Source organism: Agelaius phoeniceus, chromosome 16 (assembly GCF_051311805.1).
Source record: "Agelaius phoeniceus isolate bAgePho1 chromosome 16, bAgePho1.hap1, whole genome shotgun sequence".
NCBI classification, from domain to species: Eukaryota; Metazoa; Chordata; class Aves; order Passeriformes; family Icteridae; genus Agelaius; species Agelaius phoeniceus.
This window is the reverse complement of record NC_135280.1, coordinates 2,862,887-2,883,803: the sequence shown is the minus strand read 5'-3', so window position 1 is coordinate 2,883,803 and position 20,917 is coordinate 2,862,887. Positions and strand designations below refer to the sequence as shown.

At 40.0% G+C, this 20,917-nt stretch overlaps 1 protein-coding gene and 1 long non-coding RNA gene across 3 annotated transcripts in view; both read left to right on the top strand.

Moving 5' to 3' along the window:
• Window positions 1-20,917, top strand: part of USP22 (ubiquitin specific peptidase 22) — an 88,871-nt gene that overhangs the window by 43,371 nt on the left and 24,583 nt on the right. For both annotated transcript variants that reach the window (XM_054643456.2, XM_054643455.2), the window contains one exon: window positions 2,934-3,035. In XM_054643456.2, coding sequence (XP_054499431.1) covers window positions 2,934-3,035 — 102 coding nt within the window. The remainder of the gene's footprint in view (window positions 1-2,933; window positions 3,036-20,917) is intronic.
• Window positions 11,295-20,503, top strand: LOC143695381 (uncharacterized). Its single transcript, XR_013184516.1, has 2 exons — window positions 11,295-18,190; window positions 19,251-20,503. It is a non-coding gene; the product is annotated as an uncharacterized LOC143695381 (long non-coding RNA).

Genomic DNA, 20,917 nt, shown 5'->3' with positions numbered 1-20,917 from the left:
AAAAAACTTTAAGAAAACCCCCAAATATCATGAGATTCATTTCATACTCCTGTAGTATTAACTCCCAGTGTGCTGAGTTCTCCAGTCCAGCTGTAGTTCAGGGTTATCTGATGTAACTCTGAATGTTGCAACTTGGCCAGTAATTTTTTCCTTTGGTATTGAAAATTAATAACAGGGGAGGTGAGAATACACAGGGCCCTTTGTTCTAATTAATGTCTGAATTTTTGGGAGAGGAAAAATTGGAATTTGCTGAAGTTTAGCAAAGTAAACAATGACTGAAAAATTGTGACTTTTATAAACCTGAGCCTTCATTGCCTTTTCCTTCACTCATCCCTATGCCCCTGATGAATTCTCTGAGAAATGCCAATTTGAGTATCTCACCCAATAAAATAATTTCTTAGATGGAGATTTCACATGCTGACTTGAATCTCTGACTATTTTATAGCAGCATTTTTTAAATTACTAATTTTCACTTCTCTAACACTACTTTCCTTTAATTGTAAATGGTGACCTGTGCATGGTTTGCAAATCTTTGTTTAAGGTAGTTTATATTGGAGTTTTTGGCATGCTTGTGAGTGTTATAAAACCTTTTTATTAAACCTCTTTCCTTCTTTGTCTCTTGGTTATTTTTTTGTTGTAGTTTTTCATTTTTAAACATCAAACCATTCCTAATAAATGGCTTTGCCTTTTCCAAATTTTCAAGAGTAACATAACCTCAGCATTCCTGCTAAGTTATATAGCTGGAATGGAACAAATTTTAATTTCTGTGTCTGACTTAACTTGTGCTCCTTCTAATGAAAGGCTTCTGCAAGAATGTTTTCTGTCTGGTTTGCTCTGTTTGTGGCATTAATTGCACATGGTGTTTTGTTTCCTTTCATTTCTTTTAAATTGAACAAATATTTCATTCACCCAGAATCTTTACAAGTAATCCAGTCTGTCATGTTTGACCTTACTTAGAGTTGCTCTTGTGACATGCTGTAGTCCCATCCTCTACAGTATTTAAACTGTATAATTATATGTAGATATATAAATATATATTAATAGTGCTGCTGATATACGTGGAGCTATTGCATGCCTAAAGTGCACATGTGTTTCCAGGTATGAATTTTGTTGTATTTGACTTAAACCAGGACTTAAACATATCCAAGGGGTTATTTTTTAATTGTTCTCAGGGTTCATCACACTGACTGGCTGTGTTTGGCCATGTTTTAACTGTAGTGAACCCAAACACAGCAATTTACAGCTGCACAATGCAATTGCTGCTGCTAACAAGGTGTTACCAATGAATTTATATGAATTCCTAAGGGAGCATTACAAATATGAGCAGGGTTGCTGGAGACATCCAGTGCCAGAGCTGTTGGAAGCCAATGTTCCATCCCTGTGAAGTGTCCATCTGTGCACCTCCAAAGGGTCTCTGCAGACGTGCAGTGTGTCCAAAGCACTGCAGCTGTGTTATCTCATCAGCCTCAGTCATTCCCTGCCTTTTCTGTTTTCCTGGGTGTGTAGCTTGATGCTGAACCTTGGAAAGGGAAAGGAAAGGGATTCTGGTATTGGCCCTTAAGTTCCTTGCATAATCTGTTGTTGAATCAAATAAAGTGAGAAACGGGTGTATTTGTGTAAATAAGAATTCTCTAGTCCTTGAGAATCTAAAAATGAGACCTTGTGTTAGTAGAACCTGGAGGGTCAGTAGTAACTATGAATTGAACATTTTTGGGAGGGTAGTTTCTGACAAGCATAGCTATTTCTGAAAATGAAGATCAAAGAGCTATTAAAATTTAATGTATATTATGCAGAATGTGTAAGCCTCCAGCTATATTTTTCTACTATCCTTTTCATATGTATGATTTATAATTTATTTTCTGTAGCAAAGCGCTGCTTCTGCTCCATGCATTCTGTGAAAAATAACTCTTAATTGACTTTAATTCTCAGTTTTAGAATAGACTGCTTGCCATCTTATAATTCTTTATTTTTAATGCCAAGATGCCTTTGTGACTCACAATGATTGACCTTGCACAGCAATTTCTGTGCTACATAGAAAGCTGCAGCAGTATTGAGCTGGTCAGCACATGAGTCTTCACTGTTGTGTTTTTCTTGTATCAGGTTTACACTGAACACAGCTCTGTGCTGATCTAAAATCTGGTCTCCATACTACTGACCTGGCTCATTTCTACTGCACTTTCCTTTGAGCAAAAGAAATCTTCTGAAAATGCAGTGTTTGTCTTCAAAAAGAAAAATGACAGATTTTAGCTCATGAGAAAGGGTAGTTTAATATTTGGAGAGTTTTGACTGGTTGGTGGAGGGAGGGGTGGTGTTTAAACCTACTACTAATTTCATTTTTAGATAACATTAGATATGTCAACAAAGTGAATGTCAAAAATTAAAACTTGTCTAATCCTTCATTAATAATAAAAGGAGAGGTCATTCTGTGTAATAGCAGATACATGTAGTAACTGTTCAGTATATTGAATTATTAAATTCTGCTGTTCTCTAAAGATTATCTGTCCATTAAGTTGGATCAGTTTAGATTTATTAAATAACTTGGCAAGTTCATCAATGCTGGTTGTGTCATTTAACCTCCTCTGAGCACAAAGAAATGTATTTTTGAGTAATAGCAAGTTTATTCTTGTGCTGGAATTTCTTTTTTTTAACTTAAAGGAGGATTATAATCCAATAATGGGAATTTTATTGGCCTAGCTGTTCTTTTTAAGTTAAGAAGTACCTTTGTTTTCTTATGTTAGTTCTTCCTTGTTCAAAAATTTTGTGATACCTTTTCAAACCATATTTTTTGAGAAGGGATAAAAAGCAATCAGTGTCCTTAACTTGTGCATAAATTGTATCTAACCTAATGGACAGCACGTTGAAAGTTTTGACTTGAACAGAATTTTTAATCCTTTTACTAAAGAACTTCCTGAAACTTTGTTTTATCTGCTTAGGCATTGGAGAGAAGTATTCAACATGGGAGCCGACCAAGAGAGAGTTAGAATTGCTACGGCACAACCCCAAGCGAAGAAAAATAACCACAAACTGCACCATAGGTGAGTTCCAGAAATCCCTTCTGGAGCCAAATTATCACTGATTTGTATGTTCCAAATTCTGTGCTGTTTTTCATTGGTAATTGTGGTGGATTTCTGTAAGCTTTAGAATAACAAAGTCAGTTTATTTTACATTACCTTTTTCCTGCTGTGGAAGGATATCTGCTCTGTCAGTGCAGGTACTGCTGATGATTGAGCTGTGAAACAGCTACAAAACACAATCCTTTTTTTGACAACTTGCTTGTAATGAGAAATCACTGATACTATCTCAGCTCAGCCTTCATCAGAGATCCTGTGCAGGGATGTGCAAGGAAATCCTGTAGCTGGTGCATCCTTGACCAAAGCAGTCTATTGGTAAATCTGGTTTAGCAGAAGCAGCACATTCCTACTTCGTGTTTTACACTCTAAATGGGATCTCTTCAATTTTGTATGAGCTCTGAAAAGTGATTTTATTTCTCCAGTGGTGTCAAATAGCAGGTTTGAAATGCATCTCAAAGGTTTAATGCTTAAGAGTTCAGTGGTCTGGAGCAAAGAATTCTCTGAAATGTGTTCATTTGCATCTGGCTGGACAATGTTTGGGTAAAAGTGATAAAAATTAACAGTTCTTCCAATGTTTTCCCTGCTGTTTTTAGGTTGGGTAGCAGGGGGTTAAAATTAGCTCCCTGAGAAGCTCTCATTAAGATTATTGGGCATTTTCCTATGCTGTTAAATGCACAATAACATTTTAATGGTGAGGTTTGGAAAAAATGGTTAATGGTACATGATTGTTAATTGTACAAGGTTGGAGGTGTAGCCATAGACATTGCAAGTAGGAAACTGAATTTTTTTCCACAGTTTTAAAGTTCTGTACTGTTTCATGGAACATGTCACGCTTTCAGCACGTTTGCATTTGTCAAAATACACTGAACATACTTTCTAAAGCTTTCTAATGTCATGTTTCTAATGCAGCAAGTCATTTAATCCAAAGTATGTGTATATTTATTTGGAAAAAATGGACTGAGAAGCACAGAGTAAGTTGAAAATGTATATAAAATGGTAATTCTAAAGAACCTATGTTTTCAGAGTCGTGGGACAGAGAAGACAGTTGGAAAAACATCTGGACTTTGGAAACTTTAAACAGCCTAGGAAAAATTAACTAAGCAAAGATTGCTTGCATCATGTTCACATTGGGATTTGTGTTCTGAGAAACTCCAGTATATTTTGTAAAGAACATTACAAATTAGTAAAGATAATAGAGCTGGGGAGGGGGGAAGAGGTTCGATAAAACGTTGAAGGTTACCATGACCTTTGTGAAGAACTGAAGCACATTTCAGTGTTTCTCTTTGCAGTCAGAAGGAATGCTCTGCCTGCTCTTGCAGGGTTTGGAATCTTTCAGGCTGTTTAAAAAGGCCGTGGCTGGTGGTGTGAAATCTCATCTGCGCTGCCTGGGCGGGAGAGCTCCGGGAGCACGGGGACAAGGCACTGACTGATCTCTTCACTTCTGCAGGCCTGCTTTTAAGAGTTTGCCTCCTGAGCCCTGGAGCTGCCTGTGTGCTGAGATTTAGAAAGTAAAGAAAAAAAATCAAAGCACCCAGGAGCCATAATGCAGTTTTGGGCTGCAGTTAAAAGCAGAAGACTTGCTTTCTTTCACAAAAATGCATTGGGGGTTTAGCTCAAGGAAGAAAAGACCTGCCATTGTCCTTGAGCCTTTTCTCTCCACCTAACCTGATGCTAAATATAAATCTGCTTCAGAGTCTTTTTGCCTTCCCTCCCCTCACTCTGACTTGTCTGTTTGCAGTTTCAGATCAGTGAAGAGCCTATTTGCAGACTGAAACGCTGCAGTAGCTGGACAGTCTCATTTCTCTCTTTTTCTAATACTCAGTTCTTTTGAAATCAGGTTTTTATCAATCCCATAGCAGATATTAGTGAATCCAGTTTATCTTCTGAGGTAGGTAAATGGCACAGAGAATAGGCATGATGTCCAGTTTTATTGGTTCTGGAAATGAAAATGATGCTGCTAACCATCTCTGATAGGCGCTGCACAGCTGTTGAGCACTTCTGTTTACACAAGAGTCTGTTAAAACATAACCAGCTGCCTTTTATGCATAAAATCCTCTTTTCAAAGCTGTTTTAAGAGGAAGGCCAGGGAGAGGTTTGTGGCTTTCTATCCTACCCCAGAGATCCACAGATATCATTTGGGTGTGGAACATTTTGCTGCTCTGCCATGACCTAGAATGGTGGTTGTGCCAACATTTGTTTCAGCATTTGTATAAGACAATTTATCAGTGTTACAACTAAAATACATGGGACAAGAGACTGAAACCTGGGCAGGTGTGGCCTTGAAAGTATGTACAGAACTTGTATTTGAAGGATCTGCATATGATTTTGAGCCTTGAATATAAAATACATTAAACTGGATGTTTTTCCTATCTAAACCACACTTAGGTGACACAATATGTTTGTTGCAATTGCCTGTCACATCTGTATTATGTGCATGACACTCATTTAGGTGGATGTTTACTCCATGGCTGAGCATTCTGGGTACATGAAGGGAATTTTTTTATCCCAGATTTGTAGCAATCTCATGGTGCTTCTCAGAACAGCTGGATGTGTCTGCTGCTTTTTGAGCTGTTTGAACTTTTGTACAGCTGCAGGATCTTTTGTCTTTGATCAGCACCATGAATTAAAACTGAAGAATACTCAGACATGAGATGAATATCTTATAATGGAGACTTGAACTGGTAGTTCACTAGAGGAAATAATGTGAAAAACTCACAGCTTTTGATTTTTCTACTTGAGTGACAATTTGAAACCCATTGAAGAAGGAACTTCTTATTCACATCCTCAAAAAAATGAGGAAAAAACCAGAAATCCATAGTTTTTCCTTGATGCTCTTTAAAATGCTGTGTGTTTCCATCTCATAGATACTTTTCCCATCTAGTAAGAAGATAGTGCAGGTAACTTGACTTGAATCTCTAGTTTGCCATTGAGCAAATTGCTCTTGAAATGAGAACTCACACTGGGCACTTCTGCAGGCTGTGGAAACTGTGCTGATTCCTGTCTTTTGGGATGTACAGGGTTGTTCCCAGTACTGCACATAAGGACCTTCAAAGTGACTTGCAACACACTGTTAACCAAGTGGAAACATTGACTTGTCTTACAGGCAAAAAGCCACGATGAGAAACCCTTGCAGTATGGATTTTGTGTGGGACATTTCATGTTCTGGTGTCCTGACTTGACATTTTGATGGAGCTTCTGCATTTCAGGAGATTCAGGAGGAATGTCATGTCCACTCAGACCATAAACATGCTCTGTGGAAGCTGTGTCACCTCAAGACATTCTCAGACCTTGTTCTGCCTCCAACACTTGAATGTTGATTTTTTTTCATTGTGTTGCCACAGCTTTTTCCACAGATCAGATTGAAGGGATGGCATATTGTGGGGAACATAGAAATTTCCCAAGTTATTTTGCTCTCAGCAGCAGGACTGGGTAGTGTCTTGGACTGTTCAATATTCATAGAAATGCTCATCTTGATTTTCGCTTGAAACTGATGTTTCAAACATCCCATAAACACAAAAACTTTTACATGGAAAAATTAGGTAAGACTTAACAGCTATTAAATTAGATTCTAACGTTGTAAAAGAAAAAAAATTAATTTATTCAGTCTCCTCTTGTCTGTAAAGTGGCCTCCCTCTGCAGGGGAGGGAAGGGACAAAGCTCCACATTCACAAGCAAATTATTTGTTAGGGGGTTGAACCAGAAGTGATACAATATCTTTTGGGAACTATTTTCCAAGCTCTTCTTGCTCTGCTGTCATTAATACCCCCAGCAGATCCATTCTCCTGAGTATATGAAATATTAGCTTGGGATCAGCTGCTCTCTGATTAGCATATGAAGTGACTTTGTGGCTAAAGATGGGTGTATTAACAATAGGCAGAATTAGACTCCCAATGCACATGGGTAATTAGCAGCAGCCACCCGGGATTCCCAGTTGCAGGGTTGCAAAAAGGCAGAGGGGAGACAAACCTTTCCAGGAGACTGAGCAAATCCTCCTCACCAGGAGTGATGGGATGGAGAGGTCCAAAACCAAACCTGCCTGGGATTAGCAGGGGGGTTTGGCAGCTGCAGCGCTGAGCAGCCTGATGGGCCAAAGAGCATCAGTGGAATAAATATTGCAGAACTCCTGTGTGAAGGTGGCAAGGGAAGAGGAACAGTGACCTGGAAAATATTTCTGTTCTCTAGACAAGCCAGCAGAAGCATTTTTGCTTCTCTTAACTTGGAAGTGTTGAAGGCTGCATTAGTACTTGGATGTTTTTTGTGAATGTAGCAGCACTCAGGTGTGCTTCTTCTCCTTGGATGGCACTTAAGGGAGTTCAAGTGGAAAAGTGGAATGAAAAATATGGTTTGGTACAGCACCACATTTTTAGCTATGGCTTTAAATTTAATTTACTGATTTGAAAGCAGTAATGCTTTGATATTTGAAGTTATGACTGCACAAAGTGCATCCTGAATAGAAATCTCTGATTCTTAAATTCCTTTAGATTGCTGTGTGATGAAGGAAAGAAAACCACCTTTAAGACTACTCAGGTGAATGTTTCCTCTTTAGCTTTCTTTATATTAACTTCATTATTAAAATGGTTTTCTTGATGAAAAATTGTTTCTTAAAAGGTTGGATTGGTAAAATAAAAAAAAAAAAAAGATACCTTCATATCAATAGAGAAAACCTTCTGTTCCTGTTTTACTTTGTCACGAGCTTGGCATGTCTGACCATTGTGTAATACATTTCTTAGGTCTAAAATTGATAAAGCTGATCCTAAAAATAAATTTTAAAAGCCCTTTCCTCTTAAAGCTCCAGGGAATTCTAAGAAAAATTAGAGGGATGTGAATATTTTAAGAATTCTAAAATACAAGTAGTGATTTGCTCTCTAAAGTTTGTAGAGCTGTACTGTCTGAAAATCTTGTTAAGCTTCCTAAATTTAGCTCTTTATCAAATATAAAATAGAAGCTTTCCTCTGCAAAAGGCTTTGTGAGGAGAAATTCCAGATTGGATGCTGCAGTTGCCTTTTTGTGTATTGACTGTCTGGGAACTTGTCACCTGGTTTTCCAAAGCTGGTGCCAGAAAGCAATTTGCATCACTGCAGTAATGTCACTGTGTGTGGTTTATCTGCACAGCAGTTGATTATCTGTGATTTAATTGTTCCTGAATAAGATTAGGAACATCAGAGTTATCAGTGAAGTCCCTGCAGCATTTTCCTGCTTAGAGTGAGCAAACTTTTGTTGTAGAAACTTTTGTTAGTCAGAGATCAGTCAGCATCTGAAGAGCTGACTGATGAACAGCACTTCCTCAGAATGCCTTGTTGCCACCTGGCCAGCTCCAGTGAGGAATCAGGGGGGTTCTGATCTTGTTACCTCAATTTTTGTTTGAATTTTAGACCCTCTTTCAGGAAGATGAGGAGCTGATGTCACTAAGTGTATGAGCTGTCCTGTTGATGTTTTCATTTCACATCAGCTAAAACCCCTGCAGACTGTACAAATTATATGTGAAATCAGCAAATTGCAGTTGGGGTTGAAGTTTTCTGTTATCCTGTCTTGGAAAATTGCCATTCCTACTTGCATAGAAAATACTTTAATTTTGTAACTCTAGGTGGCTCTTGGGGATTGGAGGCAAAGGAAGATATTCTGTGTGTGTTTGCACAATGGGAAATTCCTTAGAAGACAAGGTTGTTGATCCAGGGCTTGGATCATGTTCCAAACTTCCAACTGAAACCTGATTTTCCTGCTCTGGACTTTTTAGAAGTAGATCCATGGTTGTTACTGATCCAGACACATTATTTTTAGTTTACAGACAGTGTTTTGATTTGATTTTCCTAAACTGTGCTCTGCACTTCTTCAGGTGAAACTTCATCACTTCAATCCAGTTAAATAAAAAGCAGCCCAAAAAGCCCTTCTTTTTCTTTCCCCTCATAGATGCTGATTTCAAGTGTAAAATGTTTGCTGACTCAATTATTTGTCCTACCTCTTTCTCTACTGGTAGTTAATTTTTTCCCTGTGCCGTGTTTTCTTCACTAAGTCATTATGTAAACTTCAGTATGCAGTCAAAACAGCAGCCTTTCAATAAAAAATGCAGTTGGTATCAGTGACTTTGTCATCTGCTTGAATGGGTTTTTATCAGAATCTGAATTTTCTTACCAAGGAAAACCCAACAGCAGCACTTAGCCAGAATCTCTTTATGGCCCTCTGAACAGATCCCTTATTTAGATGAGGTATTTGTTGTTACAGATATGGAGGTTGAGAATTAGCCCATGGAGCTGTAGTGATTGTAGAGAAATGCCTGTTGGCTTGTCATGGGCAGAGCTGTGTCCTTAGCATGAGAATCTTCATTTTCTTATGTTTAAAAAATCATAGAATCACAGAATGGGTTGGGTTGGAAGGGACCCTAAAGTTCATCCAGTTCTACCCCCTGCCATGGGGAGGGACACCTTCCACCAACCACCAGGTTGCTCCAAGCCCTGTCCAACCTGACCTTGGACACTTCAGGGATGGCATCCATAGATCTCTCTAGCCAACAATTTGAAATAAACCTTGATTTACCACTGTATTTTCACCTGATGAACTCGGTGTCAGCACAGCGAGCATGGCGTTTTCAACAAGGCCAATCATCCCCATCTCAGTTTTGTTCTTTTGTGGATTGCTTTTGGATTATATTTACTCTGACCTTCCATTCTGCTCTTTCCTGTCTGCTTCCAGAGTTGGCTTTATGTGGCCAGAAGGTAGATACAGTATATAGTGCAAGCAGGAATATGCATAAACAGCATGTGGCATGGTTTGTGTGTTGTGGATTGTTGGACGAGCTCTGTGCCAGTTCATCAACAATAATTTGTGCATATTAATATATTTGGATGCATTTAATTTCATTGGCACTTAGCCTGCTCCTTAAGTTATTAATTTGTGAAATCTGTTTGGAGGAAGGGTAAAAACTTGTAGGCAGCATATGGTGTGATATTGGGGGGAAAGGACGGCTGCGGGTGTGAATTTTATTTTGTCAGTTTGGTGGGAGTACCTCTTGTTCTTTATGGGTGCCATCTGCACAAGGCTCTCTCTGCAAGCCTTGTGCTCTGTGCAGAGCACAGAAGAGCTCGCTGAGCTTTTAACTTTGGCTGCTTTGGGGGAGGGCAAAGAGAATATTTTATTCTGTGCCACCTTTTGAAGTGTTTTGTTTTGTGTAAAAGCTTTTCTTTTGCCAGAGGAAAACACCTTGAAGGGTCTACAGCTTAACTGGCTGTTAAAGGCCGTGTCATAAAGCTCTGGATCCATCATTCAGGCATTTTCACAAACATATTTCCTGTTCTTTGCCTGCTACTGTTACTTTTTTGATGCTGGATATCTTCTGTCTATTCTTCCTGACCTTCCAGCAATTATGAGAATAATCATTATTTTCCTGCTCTGGTTCTTAGGACTTCAATGTCTTGAACTTTATAAGGTCTGTGAGACAGGGCAGCTCCTGGTTGCTTTGAGAGCTTCTCCATAGCTTTATTCAACTTTAAATTTGTTCAGCTTTGTATATCTGACTATACAACAAGCACCACAGTTGAGAGGTCTCTGGCTTCAGCAGTAAATGAAGGCATTTTGTTCAATGCATATGCTTAAATGTGACATTTCATGTTGTCTTTCTGCTTTTCAGGAATAGGTGCCTTTTTGTTTCTGAAGCTTTTGTTGTGACATGCTTCCACATCTCCAGTGGAATGAATGGCAGGGGGTTGGAATTTTGAGATCTCTAAACTCTCTTCCAACCCAAACCATTCCAGGATTCTATGATTCTGTCTTTCTCCTCCAGCCAATTATCTTCATATTTTACAGAGATCCTACAATCCTTTGATATTTAGTAACAGATTTGATTATGTGGTTATTTCCAGTGACGTTTCCTTCTCCTGTGTGTACCTTCCCCAGTGCTTGCTCAGTGCTCAGAGATCCTGACAGAGATTGGATCAGGTTGAAGCACAACAGGCAGAATTTGTTCAGTGGGTCTTGATATGCCAGGACAGGAATTCAGAGAAGTTTGGTTCAAGTTCTACTGCAGAATTTAATGTCTTTTTCAGCTTCCTCCATTTCAGCTGAGAGAATCAAACAGCGAGATTGTTGCTGTGGATGATTACATGCTGTGTAGGTTTCTGGGTTTGAGAACATGCTGCATTGGTTTCTTCCTGACACCTGAGAGAGAAAAACAATTTCACAATGCAGATGGTCAATAAAAATGCTGAAATACAAAATTACAGATCTAAAAACTGGCATTTTCCATGACCTTGAAAGGAAAAAAAGCCTTTTTTTTGTAGAGTGCTCCTGGGTCCTCATCTTGTGAAATGACTTACCAAAAGGTTCCAAACTACTCTCATGCAATGCAGAGATCCTTTCCTTTAACTCCCCTTTTCCTTTCCCCCACATTTATTTTAAATTTAAGCTTGTTGTGGGAGACAGTAAATCCATATAGATAGAAAAACCAGTGATAACCCAGTATCTTGGACGAGTTGTCTCCTCCCTCATTTTGGAGCTTTTGTAAAGCTGTTGCTGTTTGCAGCATTACATTCATTCTAATTCAGAAGCTCTAGCACTAGGGGAGCTTATCTGTAGGTCTTGTTGTATGTGTATCTTCCATGTTAATGTTGCTGCAGTTCTTAGTTTGTTTACAAAGATGAGACCCTGGAGCACTTCAGAATACAAGAGGCATCAGAGACTATTGCAGAATCTCATCATTGAGGAGATTTAAGAACAATTCAGAGAAACATTTGTCAGGAATAATACAGGTACTGTTAATTCTGCATTGAGGTATAGGCACAGATCAGGTGATATCTCAAGAACTTCTGCAGCTGTTTCCTGTGATTTTAGTGCAAGATTCAATGCATTTTTCAGTGGCTTGGTCAAAACCCCTCACTTTATTTTGTTTTGGAAACATGTTTCTTAATTCAAATTCAGAGGGAAGAGATACTTGCAATCCCTTGTCTTGCTTGAAACAGCTTCTCTATTTACACATGTGGGCCATATGAAAAATTAACCTTAAGGGGTTTGTTTGTTTGTTTGTATTGCCAGATATTTTAGGATTGCTGACTCATTTTACCAAGCTGAGGGTGTGCACACAGGAGCCAATTGCCACCAAATCAGAAGGAGGAGAACTTAAAGGACATCAAGTGCTCCTGTCCTTCCTGTCTGTGTGCTTGGTCTTAATCTGGGCATGCAGCCACTGCAAAGTAGTGACAGGCTGTAACCTCACAGCCCACACCATCCAAGGAGATCACTTGCTTTGTGTGAAGTGCTCTTAGCCTCAAGAAACAGGAATAAAACCAATCCTAGCTGAGCAGTAGCCCTCAGAGAATCAGGAACACGGTGCTTGCACACTGCTGAGCACACAGAGCAACCCCAGGAAATGAAATCTCAGGGAGTGTGCCCTAAGGCAGGGAATGGGAACTCGTCTGGGCAGTGGAAGGGCTCCTGTTTTGGCATCATCAGTTTGGGAATTGGCTCAAAGATGTACATGTTGGAAGTATAGAGAGTACTTTGTGTGTCTGGCACACTGTGCACACTCAGGAGTCATTTCTGGCTCGGAGGTTTCATCTGAGCAGTAATAATATAAAATGATACACTTGGTGTTGGCTCATGCTCTTGGTAACTTGTTTGATGTGTTTGCTCCAGCGATGTCACTTGCCCTTAGGTTCTTCCAACAATATGTGTCCGAGTAGGATGTGTGGAAAGGCCAAGCTGTTGCTCTGGGGAAGGATCTGTAGTAAAGCCATCTTTGGTAGTCATTGCTTAGAGATGTCATTTTGCTCCTAAATCTGGCAAAGGACAACCTTTCTTGAATCTCATCTCCTCTTGTTGCTGGTTATTTTGTGTCATTGCTAGAAATTCTTTGTTTAAATAAATTACAAACACATATCTCCTATGCTGAACCCTGGGTCCAGTGTTGTGTCAATGTTATGGAGTTGATTTTATTTGAAGGTGCAGCACAATACAGGGACTCCAATGAGCTCCTCCAGAATTGATTTTAAACTGTCTTGTTAGGTGCAAACTTAAATTTTCCTTGACACACAGTAGCATGTGAGACACAAAGGTAATGAATACCAGACCCCCTGGATCTCTCTGCATTATCCTGTGACTCTTCTTGTGCATTACTAAATGGAGAGAGTGATGCATTGAGCCACAAATGCAGAAGCCCATGCACAGAATACCTATGCAGTCTAAAAATAACATTGAGGAGAGTTGGCAGCCCTCATTCCAGCAGCAGTTGTTACCTGTTCTCCAGCCTTGCCTGAGTGGCAGCAGGACAGGTAATTTTGGTTTCCAGAGCCATGAGGCTGAGTAGGGATCCAGGAATGAGGATCTCATTCCTGCTCACTGCTCAGCCTGTGGCTTTTAGCCACCTGCCTGCATTGGGAGTTGGTCACAGGAGAGGGGATGAGGGGTGGCTGGTTTTGGGAGGCTCTGACAGCTCCTTCATCCCTCTCTTGTTCTGGCACTGTCTGTGTGTCCTGGCCTGCTGTGAGCTGGGTGAAGCTGCTCACACACTCATTGCTGTGTGCAGGAGATGAGTTCAGTTCACCCTTTCTGTGACACCACTTCTGCAGTTGGCATCAGGTGGGCTGAGCTGTCTGTGGAAATGCCCTCACCTTCCTGCCAGAGCTGGGCTGAGTGCTTTGTACCAACTGTAATACCAGTCTGAGCAGTCTCAGGGTGAGACACAGGGAAGGATATCAAACACCTCTCCTGAGTTAGGTGCACTGGGCAGACAGAGCTGCCTTTGGAACCACTCCAACCACTCAGAGTCCCAAACTCCCTCATTGCAGTGTTTTCTAACTGAGACAATTATTTTTAATATCTAATTAAATTTTACTTCTTGTGAGCTCAGTCTTTTTTTATTATAGCTTTGGTAGGTCACAAGAGTTAATTACAGTCTCATTGTAGTGGCCTGTAACATACTTGAAAATTGTCAGCCTGGCTGTTCTTCCACCAACACTATCTGGTTTTAATTAATTAACTCAGCCAGTGGATTTTTCAGTTGTTTCTCCAGTCTCAAATATTAATTCCATACAAATTTTTACTCATGTTCTTGACTTTGCATAATTTCTTTTTAAAATGGGTGCTCAATTCCAGACACCATGCAGCTGAGGTTTACCTGTCACCAGAGCAGAATGACTTCCAGGCATTCTCCTATTCCTGTTAAGTTCCAAAATGCTGTTTGTAGAAGTACAGCTCAAGATTAAGTTGTTGAGGCTGAGTTACTGTAGCCATTGCTCCTTATTTTGTGTTTGTCTGCTTAATTTTTCCTTGTTTCCTACTTTGCAATTGTTTTTATTGAATTTAATTGATTTCAGATAGTTTCTCCCCTTTAACAAGTTGCTCTTGAGTTATTGTTTTGTCTTCCAATTACATTTGCACTGTCCTGATGTGGTTTGTCCCTTCTCTAAGTGTGTATTATGTGATGTCACTGAAGCTATTGAATAAGAATAGTGAATGCAAACAATTCCTTGTCAACTAAGAGGGGTGGGGGCAAACTAAATGCTGGAAAAACATATTTGGTGTCTCAGTAAGTGCTGTTGTTTCCATGTGTGTGGATGAGCCAGGTCCTCTTCATGGATGTGCTAGAAAATGCATTAATCTCTGCTGCTGAACTGCTGCAAATCTCACTGTGCATCTCTCCTGGCAATGTAATGCAGGTGGGTTGTTGCCATTTGGTAACTTTTCATGGGTTTATGGATATTTTAATGGAGGAAAAAGAATAAAAACATTCACTTTGAAATGGCAATTCTAACACAACATAAAGAATAAATCTGGAAGTCTCCTAGGAATGCTGAGGTCACTCCAGAACTGCCCAGTTGCACACAAATATGCCAGAAATTATCCAAAAAAAGACTTGAAGTTGCCCTGTGAGCTGGAATAAAGTATTTGAACATGCTTTTAAGCATTGGATTTAAATCAAAACACATAAGGTAAGATTTTTCTTACAGACTGGGAAATATGATCAGCTGTGTTGTTTTGTTTATTTTGAACCACTTAAAATCTGGAAGGTGGGAAATTAACTCTCTTTTAGAAAAACAAAACCACCCTTGGCCAGGAAGGAGTACCTTAGGAAAAGCGAGTACATGCCAAGCACCCGGTTGAGGTGCCAGCCTGCATTCAGTGCTGGGACACATTCCCCTTTTGGGTCTGGGTTGTCAGCTGCTCAGGTGGGGTGTGAATTGTGTCTGGATCACACCTTTAACAGGACTGCCTGAGCCGGGTTTGCCTCGGGGTAGAGCTGTGTTAACAGTGAAACAGGTCAGTAAGGAGGGTGAATTCCTCCAGCTCTGTACAGCAGTGACACACCAAGGCTGAGAACTTTGGGGTTTGATGATTCAGCCTTATAAACAGTCCTTGTCTTCTGGTGCTGCTGATACATCCAAGGAGGAATAATGACTATATTGTGTGCTCTCTACAGTTAATGGTTTTGCAATACATGTGCCACTCATGGCATATTCTTCTTCCCTCCAGTGTAGCAGCTCCTGTAGTTGGACTCCAGGGTTCTCAACCGGATACAAACTCATGGACAGTTTCCTTTTGTACACATAAGCAAATTTTTTGCTATTGAGCAATCTGTTACTTCAATAGCAATAGAAAAAATGCAGTGATCCAGAAACTTTTAGCTGGAAATGGGAAAGTTAAAGATGGGGTTTCATTTAAAATTCAAACACTTCTTTTTCCTATGATGACTTTTTTCATTTCAGAAAGCCTTTTCTGATTTATTTGCATTTCTGCTGTGTAGGGGTGGCTAAACTTGTAGGTTTTGATGCAGTGCACAATGAAGTGCATCTAAAATAGTCCTATAATTTATTTTCTCTCTGTTTACACGAGTTATTTTTCATAGTCTTATGTTGACTGCTTGTGGACTCAGTGTCTTCTGTATTATCAGGACTTTCAGATGAAGGGGCTGGTTTTTATTTCATTCCTGTCAATGACAAATGAAAATACTTATAGTTAAAACAGGAAAAAGAAATCCAAATTTTTATAACAATATTATCTAAATACAATGTTCTCTGTCATCCTCTCAGCCTCCCAAAACTGCAGCATTCAACATGACTTATGAATCTTGATATGCACACACATATCTATGATATTCAAGAAATATTTTTAGATAATGGAGTGATACAGTGAAATATTAAGGTATAGAATATAACATACGTAGAAAAAAATTGAAAAAATGTATTGCAGATCTTGTTTTCTAAATTAAGATGTATTGCTCTAGAACTCAGTTCTGACTTGTGATTTAAAAGGCTTAGCTTAAAAGTTGGGTAGAGCAGAAGAGTGAGTGAAACACCCCAGGTTATGTCTGTTGGTGATTGAATAGCTCAGGGGGTGAGGTGGATGGGTGGTGGTGGTGGGACAGCTCAGGGGAGGTGATTTGTTTCCAGAGGGATTTACAGTGATTCAAACTGAGCAGTGACTGACCTGACAGCCCTGAATAGCTGGAGAAAAGGAGTCAAGTCAGAAAAATAAAAAAGAGGGAGCCATGAGCATGTTTTCACCTGGTTCAGCAGTAACCCAACAAGGGAAGATTATTGCCCTGAGTGTTCATCTCCACTTCTTTCATCTGTCATGTAATCCCTTGCTTGGTATTGCTGTCAAAACTACTCTATTGAAAAAAAGATCTACTGATGAACCAATATTTTCTGCTTCCTCTTCTCCCTACCAAGATGATATTTTTCTTTCTGGGTAGATTGCCTGTTCTGTGTTGCTGGAAGTAGTTGAATTGTTCAGTTAGTTTTTAAGATCATGTGGTTGAAATTTCTTCATTCGATTTGGCTGTGGCAAAAGTTTCTGTAGCTTTTTCTTAAACAGTTGTCAAAACAATTTAATACCCAAATGTGTTATTGGTAAGTTTGTAAAAAATGTTCTGTAAGAACATCCAAAGAAAAAGTTATCATTCATTTGCCTCAGTGTTCCTTTTTACTGTGGGTTTCAGTCCCTGAGGAAGGATGCTTAGCTGAAGTGTTGGGGAATAAATTGACCAAACTGCATGGCTGGGGCTTTTTTGGTACTCACATGATCATTGGTGTCACAGAATGTGATGAGTTTTCCTGTGTAGACTTGTAATTTCACATATCTGTATACTGCTGCTTTCTGAAATGAGTATTTTTGTATTAACATTTCAGAAGGGATTAGCTTTGGAAAATAATTGCTGTCACTAACCCCATTAGCAAAACTGCTGCTCCAGGCACGCAGGTGGAACAGCAGCTCTGGGTCTGACTGGGCCAGTGTTTGTGGCAGCTCCATTCAGGTCATGTGTGATGTGTTCTACAGCCAAAACCTGAGAGCTGAGAGAATTTGGTTGTAGTTGTAGGTGCTGGGAAGTAGGGTCATCCTCTTCTGAAATACTTTCAGAAAGATGCTCTTAAATGTTGTTGCCAGCTCTTGTTGGATGGACATGGGATGAATACCCAAAATTATTCTAGAAATCTTCACTGCTGTGCTGCACTGTTTGTTTCCAAGTGTGATGTTGAACTGCCTTTAAATATTTCAGTGAGCTCTTCCTCAGCTTGCACTAACTTGTGACACTGTCTGATGGAGCTGCAGGGAAGCATCAACACCAGATGGAGAGCTGGGGGTAGGGGACAAGGATTGCTCTAAGGTGTTGCCAACCTGGGCTTCCTGTAGAGAGGATCTCAGGCTGGCTGTGCTTGGGTGCATCTGAATCATCTCCTGGTTGTCTCACCAAGGTGCATTGTCCACTGACTGCTGCTCTTCCTTCCAGAACCTTCATTCCACTAAATCCCAGGTTTCTGCATGGGAACATCCATTCAGACTGGTTTGTTTGCTCTTTCCAGTCCCAGCCCAAGCCTGGGTTTAGAGGCAAACAGAACCTCCTCAATGAGGGCAAGATTGGGTTTTCTGTATTTGATATCCATGTGTGGTCCTCTCATTTCCCTGCTTCCCCACCTCTAATAGCTGTAGAGTTGCATTTCATGGAGAAGTGGAATTTCCTTATCTTGTCTTGGATTTTTCATCTCCCCTGCGTGGGTGTACTGGCAGGACCAGTGCTCTGGATCTCCCTGCATCCCAGCAACCATTGTTGCCCAGTGTTGCAGATCTATTGCTTTGAGCAGTGGAAGAACAGAACCCACTCCTGGAAGAAGATGGAAGAATTGAAGCTGACAAAGGTAAGAACCCAGCCAGAGCCCAGTCTTGAGACCAAATGTACAGAATTTCCCAGATAGGTTTCCCTGTGCCCAAGGCATTGCAAAAGTAGATTTCTTGCCTTTGCTTATGCCCTGCCTGCCCAGCTTTTGTCAGAATGAGAGGAGTGTTTGTATTCCATGCATGATGATTAAAGGATATTTCCTTCTTTTATGATTATACCATACGTGACAATTTTGTCTTCTCAGCAACATTAATTGATTCCAATATTTACAATTGTATCAGCATGGTTCAGAGCTAAAACTTCTTTCCTGTGAAATACGTTTACCACAACAACACACATGCATGTGTAGAAAATATTAACTATCTCACAGGTTGCCCTTGCTCATTTCAGAACAATTCATAAGAAACAAAAATAAAGACAATGCCGTGAAGCACAGCAGAAGTTTGCAAAGTCCCAGAGCTTTGTTATTAGACTGTGACACTGTGTTCTAATTAGAGCCTGGTGGAGACCACTGTTGGTGCTCTAGCATGAATGGACTGCTGCATGTGAGGTTTTGGCACATTATTTTTCTGTTAATTTATGACCCACATGTTGCAATGCTTGACTGTTCCAGCAAAACCTTGCCAGGCTTTATTAAAGGGGAGGGAATAGGTGTGGCAGGCACAAAGCTTTTACATTCTCAGTATGTTATTGACCAGAGTGCTGTACAGGCTTTAATTTTTAGCTGTTTTTCTTTCCAACAAAACTCATTATTCCCCATAAAAGTTAAGCACAAGAGGATGTGTTGTTCTGAGTTCTGTCAGCTCTTAAGTTTACCTACATCAAATTCTGATGTTTTCCAGTGTGCTGCAATTACTTATGCAGTACCTGAGCTGTAGTTCCTCATACCTGTTTCATTTCAAATACCAGTTTAAGAGACTGTACAGCAGTCATTGCTCCCACAAGGATAAGACTGATGTGTGCTGCTTTCCTTTTTCTCTTTTCAACTGAGTAAGTTCTCATGTTTTGCTACAAATCACCATTTTCTGATTTTTATTGGGGTTTGGAGTATTCACATTTCAGTCTTGTCTGTTTTGCAGGTTGCTTTGTCTTGGTTCATTCAATTGAAGTCCCAGCACATGAATTGCTCCATTTAGATCCATGAAAAACTGACAGCAAAGACCAAGCAAGCAGAGTAAGCCAAGAACATTCTGAGTTTGAAGCCTGAAACTGTCTCCTGGTGGCAACTTAAAGGAAGATTTGATTCTTGTGGTCACAGGGAAAGACGGTCCAGCCACAGGCATGTAATAAATGATGCTTAATAAATGATTCCAAAAAGCTGCCTTTATGTGTTTGCTTTTGTGACTGCTCTATTAGACACCAAAAAGTGCTAGGGGGAATCTCTAGATTTCCTACTGGTTTTCCTCTAGTTTTCTGTGCTGAACAGGCTGGCTTTGAAATCTGGTGCTAACCAGAGGGAGAAATAGGGAGAGAATAGAATCTTCTGCTTCTCAAAATGCATGTCAGGGAGCCTTCCAACCTCCTGTGAGCACAGCCTTGATTTGAATAAATCCAGTCAATTTTAAATGGCAGAAAACGAGGGGAGAGGTAGGCAAGAGGTACCAAAATGTTTCTCCACTTGCACAGCACGACCCCCCTCCTGTTGTGACATTGTTTGCAGAGACACAGACTGGGAATTGAAATAGGATTGTGGACCAAGCTGAAGCATCACACAGTATTTCAAGCTGCTCCAACAAATTAACTATTTAACACTCTGCTAATGTTGTGCACACACTTATTGCCTCCCAGCATGAGAATCAAGCAAATAATTGCAACAAGCTTCTGCCCAGTAGAAGTCACTGTAATGTAATGAGAAACTTTTTCCTGTGAGTACACAGAAGGAACAGGAAGCTGTTGGAAGCAGGTCGATGCTGCTTTAGATACAGGAAAAAGGATCCAGGAGTGCTCTGTGTTCCTGCCTTCAGCTCCGGGTGCAGTCCAAGCTGCTGTGGTGCCTGTTCTCAGTGGTAGCATAGCAACTGGACCACACCCCCTCCTGCTGCAGGATGCTAAAGAGCCCTTGGAGCACTATCTGCTGTACTGCACGGGAACTGCACCACTTCTAATTGCCACAGCACTGCCAGCTGAGAGGTTTTTTCATCCCATGGAATAACAAGGAAATTCCTCGTTCTGTGACTAGTAATCCTGTTGTGATTTCTTTCAATGTTGCTGTAGTAATCCTATTTTTATTGCAGAAGAGGACTGTGTTGATTTTAAATCAATACCAGAGTTGTATCTATCGGTGCATTTTATCTCATTTCAAAGTAAGTTGTTGATTAAAAATAAGCATTCTTGGCCACCTGATGCTCTTCTTGTTTAGTGCTCCTGTATGGTGGTATTATGTTAATATTTTGGAAGAATACTCAAGGATTTGAGCATGTTTTTCTTCTCACTTAGACCTTGCAAAATGACTGAAAAGCTTTCCCCACTCCTAACCTCTCTTCTGTTGTGCAACAAAAGAGCTTTCCTTTAAGCATCTTGGTTTTCAAGCACAAGGAATCGTCTCTGGGCATTACTGAAGGTTTGACTTAAGGTGTGATGAATCCTCTTATGCCAAGTTGAATTTTTTGATGTATGCTGTAGATTAATGTTTAATTTACCTAAAAAGAGTGTGGAATTAGTGTTGTTCAGAGTTTCTTTTTTGAAAGTTGTTCTGTTCAGATCTTGGGTTTAAAATCTCAGAAGTCTGCATTGGATATCACAGCCT